The sequence below is a fragment of the Hoplias malabaricus genome, chromosome 5 (assembly GCF_029633855.1).
Source record: "Hoplias malabaricus isolate fHopMal1 chromosome 5, fHopMal1.hap1, whole genome shotgun sequence".
In the NCBI taxonomy this organism is placed as follows: Eukaryota; Metazoa; Chordata; class Actinopteri; order Characiformes; family Erythrinidae; genus Hoplias; species Hoplias malabaricus.
Genome location: NC_089804.1, coordinates 1,046,967 through 1,051,966, shown reverse-complemented (window position 1 = coordinate 1,051,966; position 5,000 = coordinate 1,046,967). Strand labels below are relative to the sequence as shown.

The 5,000-nt window shown below is 51.5% G+C and overlaps 1 protein-coding gene across 4 annotated transcripts in view; it reads right to left on the bottom strand.

Moving 5' to 3' along the window:
• The window catches only part of camta2 (calmodulin binding transcription activator 2), a 128,979-nt gene that overhangs the window by 112,673 nt on the left and 11,306 nt on the right, over nucleotides 1–5,000 (bottom strand). For all 4 annotated transcript variants that reach the window (XR_010802637.1, XR_010802638.1, XM_066671472.1 and 1 more), the window contains exons 7-9: nucleotides 4,130–4,280; nucleotides 2,053–2,178; nucleotides 1–1,894 (exon numbers count right to left, since the gene is read on the bottom strand). The exon at nucleotides 1–1,894 is cut by the window's left edge and continues 67 nt beyond it. Coding sequence is in view for 2 of the 4 variants with exons in the window: in XM_066671472.1 (XP_066527569.1) it covers nucleotides 1–1,894; nucleotides 2,053–2,178; nucleotides 4,130–4,280 (2,171 nt within the window). In the remaining 2 variants the exon portion in view is untranslated. The remainder of the gene's footprint in view (nucleotides 1,895–2,052; nucleotides 2,179–4,129; nucleotides 4,281–5,000) is intronic.

Sequence of the window (5,000 nt, the reverse complement as noted above, 5' to 3'; positions counted from 1 at the left end):
TGTGTGTGTGAGTGTGTGATGGAGTTGGTGTGTGCGGGCGTGAGGAGCGAGTACGACAGGTACGAAGTGGAGGGCGTCGGCTGGGGCGGGACCATGTACCTGACTGGGAAGGTGGGCGGGGCCTGTGTGGGGCAGGAGGCGGGACTCTGGCTGGGAGGGGTGGTCTGAGCGGCGGTTTCCTCTGTGATAAGCTCAGATATGAGGTCGGGGAAAGTGGACTCAAACGATAGCTCCGTCTCCTCGCTGCCGAGGTGGGCGGAGTCAGAGCCGTGGGTTGTGTCCATGGGCGTCTCGGGGTCCAGTTCTCTGAGGAGGGTGGAGCTTATGGGTGGAGACTGCTCCTCCTTTACCCTGATGGGGCTGATGTCCACGGGGGGTGTGTGAGAGTGTGTGTCGGTGTGTGTCAGCAGAGCTGGCTGACTGAGGCTGTGCCGTAGGGTTAGACCCCGGAAGCCCGGGCGCCCCTGCGTCACTAGGAGACCGCACTGACCATCGCCATGGTGATGCTGACGCTGCCCAAACTCTGCCCTCTCTCCCTCAGTGGTCGTCTGCTCTTTGGCAGAGAGCCGATTGGATACCATTTGGCTGACCTGGAGCTGATAGCTTGATTGCTGATTGGTTAACAAATGATGCAGAGGCAAAAGCTGATTGGCTCGTAACTGGCTAAGTGTCAGCAGACTGGGTGGAGCCTTGCCATCCTGTCCAACCAGCAGGCCTCGCTCATTAGCATCAGGAAACTGGGAAGCCGAGCTTTGGTGGTCATCCAAGGATGACGAAGCCCCTTGAGCATCTAAGGCAGGGCTTAGAGGGCGCGTCAGCGAATCAAGGCCGAGGGAGGAGTCCAGGCAGAGCGGGGGCAGGGAGGGGGCGGGGCATGAGGGAGAGAGAGAAAAGGAGAGCGAAGGAGAGAGAGAGGATGAGTTAGGGGTTGAGGTTGAGGGAGAGAGTGAGGAAAGGGACGAAGGAGGGGACGTTGGAGAAAGAGAGAGAGCCAGAGACGGAGGAGAGGTAGAAGGGGGCGGAGTCTGGCAAGAGGAGGAAGAGTTATGCTGATTGGGCCGGGTGAGGGAGGAGCCTCCGTAGGTTTGCCCCTGTTTGGGGCTGTTGAGGAAGGAATCCGGGTCAAAAGGCAATGGGGTGGAGGGAGAAGGGGCTGTGCCAGTGACAGAGGTAGAGTCAGCAGCAGGTGGGGGCGGAGCCATTAAGGAGGGGGATGGTGAGGGTGGGCGGAGCAAAGTGCTAGGCGTGTCTGAAATTATACGGTCTGTCAGCAGCAGTCCTCCAATCACAGGGCTTGGCAGAAGTGTGAGCGACAGGGTCGCCACACCCTGATTGGGTGACACCGTGTGAGGAGGCGGGGCTGGGCTTGGTGGAGAGGCTGCGGTCTGAGGAGTGGGCGTGTCCGGTTTGGGCGGCACAGGTGACAGGACGATTCTTCCGCTGGCATGTGTGAGTGACAGGTGGGTGGAGCCAAGCTCACAGTTAGACTCCTCTCCTCCCCTCCCCAGTGACGCCGTCGTCATGACAATCACTGCGTTCTGCGGCAAGGCCACGGTTGCCAGGCCACTGTGCTGGTCACTGTAGAAACCATTTCCGTTGCTAAGGGCGATGGTTGCAGAGCGCTGGGTTTGCGGGGGGCTGGAAGAGGAGGACGAAGGGGCTGGGGAAGCCATGTTCCCATTGTCTGTGGCAACCACTGGACTGGAGCCTCGCTCAGAAGCCCCGCCCCCAGGTAAAGTCTCTCCTGAGACTGACTCTGTGCAGGCTCCGCCCACTGAGCACTCATTGGTGAGGTTCTGCCCCTCGGTGGGGGCGGGGCGGCTGGGCAGTTTTGGGGAGATGATGCGGTGTTTGGTGCTGTTACACCGGTGAGGAATGTTCACTCCGTGAGAAGCTAAACACACACACACACACACACACACACACACACATATATATATATATCAATCAAAGTTGGTGTGTCAAACCAAAGAACTGCACGGTTACCGTGGTTATTGTGTGTGTGTGTGTGTGTGTGTATGATTACTGTGGTTACAGTGTATGTGTGGTTACCGTGGTTACAGAGGCAGGTGTGTGTACGTGGTTGGGGTTTGGTCTGCTGAGACTCCAGGATCTGCTGCACCAGCTGCTCTATAGAGAGCTCCGCCCCATTACCGCAAGACCACTTCATACTGTGGACTACACACACACACACATCATTGAACTGTACCACTCAATACCAATTAATACAGCTCAATACGAAGAAACACAAGTGGCAATAATATACCAATCAGTACCAATAACTACACATCAATACACACAAAACCATATTACTAATCAATACTCATGAATATTAATCAGCATCATCTTCATCACAGTCTTGATTGGACACTGAGATCTGACTAGATACTGAGTTGTGATTGGACACTGAGGTCTGACTGATAATGAGCTGTGATTGGGTACTGACATCTGACTGATACTGAGCTGTGATTGGACACTGAGGTCTGACTGATACTGAGCTGTGATTGGACACTGAGATCTGACTGATACTGAGCTGTGATTGGACACTGAGATCTGACTGATACTGAGCTGTGATTGGACACTGAGATCTGACTGATACTGAGCTGTGATTGGACACTGAGATCTGACTGGGTACTGAGCTGTTATTGGATACTGAGATCTGACTGCTACTGAGCTGTGATTGGACACTGAGATTTGACTACATACAGAGATGTGATTGAACACTGAGGTCTGACTGATACTGAGTTGTGATTGGACACTGAGGTCTGACTGATACTGAGCTGTGATTGGACACTGAGGTCTGACTGATACTGAGCTGTGATTGGACACAGATCTGACTGGGTACTGAGCTGTGTTTGGACACAGATCTGACTGCTGCTGAGCTGTGATTGGACACTGAGATCTGACTGCTACTGAGCTGTGATTGGACACTGAGATTTGACTAGATACAGAGATGTGATTGGACACTGAGATCTGACTGATAATGAGCTGTGATTGGGCACTGAGATCTGAATGGGTACTGAGCTGTGTTTGGACACTGAGATCTGACTGGGTACTGAGCTGTGATTTGACACTGAGATCTGACTGATACTGAGCTGTGATTGGGCACTGAGATCTGACTGCTACTGAGATTTGACTAGATACAGAGATGTGATTGGACACTGAGATCTGACTGATAATGAGCTGTGATTGGGCACTGAGATCTGAATGGGTACTGAGCTGTGTTTGGACACTGAGATCTGACTGGGTACTGAGCTGTGATTTGACACTGAGGTCTGACTGATAATGAGCTATGATTGGGAATTGAGATTTGACTGGGTACTGAGCTATGATTGGACACTGAGATCTGACTGGGTACTGAGCTGTGATTGGACACCGAGATCTGACTGATACCGAGCTGTGATTGGACACTGAGATTTGACTGGGTACTGAGCTGTGATTGGATACTGAGATCTGACTGGGTACTGAGCTGTGATTGGATACTGAGATCTGACTGATACTGAGTTGTGATTGGACACTTGAGGTCTGACTGATAATGAGCTATGATTGGGAATTGAGATCTGACTGGGTACTGAGCTATGATTGGACACTGAGATCTGACTAATACTGAGCTGTGATTGGACATTGAGATCTGACTAATATTGAGCTGTGATTGAACACTGAGATCTGACTGATACTGAGCTGTGATTGGATACTGAGACCTGACTGGGTACTGAGCTGTGATTGGACACTGAGATCTGACTGGGTACTGAGCTGTGATTGGACACTGAGATCTGACTGGGTACTGAGCTGTGATTGGACACTGAGATCTGACTGGGTACTGAGCTGTGATTGGACACTGAGATCTGACTGGGTACTGAGCTGTGATTGGACACTGAGATCTGACTGGGTACTGAGCTGTGATTGGACACTGAGATCTGACTGGGTACTGAGCTGTGATTGGACACTGAGATCTGACTGGATACTGAGCTGTGATTGGACACTGAGATCTGACTGGGTACTGAGCTATGATTGGACACTGAGATCTGACTGGGTACTGAGCTATGATTGGACACTGAGATCTGACTGATATTGAGCTGTGATTGGACACCGAGATCTGACTGATACTGAGCTGTGATTGGACACTCACACATGGGTTTGAGTTGTGAGATCAGCTCGTCACGACTCCAGCGGAGTCCATCTCTGCGGTCGGTGACGGAACACAGAACCGGACCACACGCCTTCCCGCTGTCCTCCACACTCGGCACATTCAGGTAGTGGACCAGCACAATGTCCGGGTTCTATATACACACACACACACACACACACACACACACAGAGGATGAAAAGACTAAGTCAATACCAAATATCTGGACGGTTCTTGTTTCCTGTGGTGCTGGAGCTACCGGAGTACCAGAGCTCTCAGACCACACGAGGTCCCCATAATAAACCTACACGCTAAAACGCTGAGAAAGATAAAACAGCACCAACACGAGGAATGGCGTCGACAGGAGAAGCAACAGGTCGGAGAGTCTGACGACCAAACACAACCACTGCGTCACGAAGCCTGAAGAGCCCAGAAGTGACTGTCACACAAAGCAAACCAACGCTTACCTCGGACTGTTCCCTTCAAAACGAGACCAGGTTAGCGTTTTCTGTCAAACCGTTCATTAGTAATCCTCATGTTTGTGTAAAGCATAAGGTTCAGAAAAGTACAACAAATTCAAAAATGAAGAATATGATCACAGTGTAGCTGAGGCTCTCAGCGTTCCAACGACACGTCAATCAAATCTGTCGACCAATCAGGGGCATAGTTATGGCGATGCGCACCAAAGGAGGCGGGACAAACACAGACCCATACTTCGACTCTAACGGGTTTTTATTTGGCGACCACAAGCTCCACAAACAATAATCAACACAATAAACATGTTTCAAAGCTTTCACTAACTGCCTTTCCCCCACTGAGGACATTTAAACACAGGAGGAGTCTGCCTCGCTCTACAGCCAATCAGAGTGAAGCT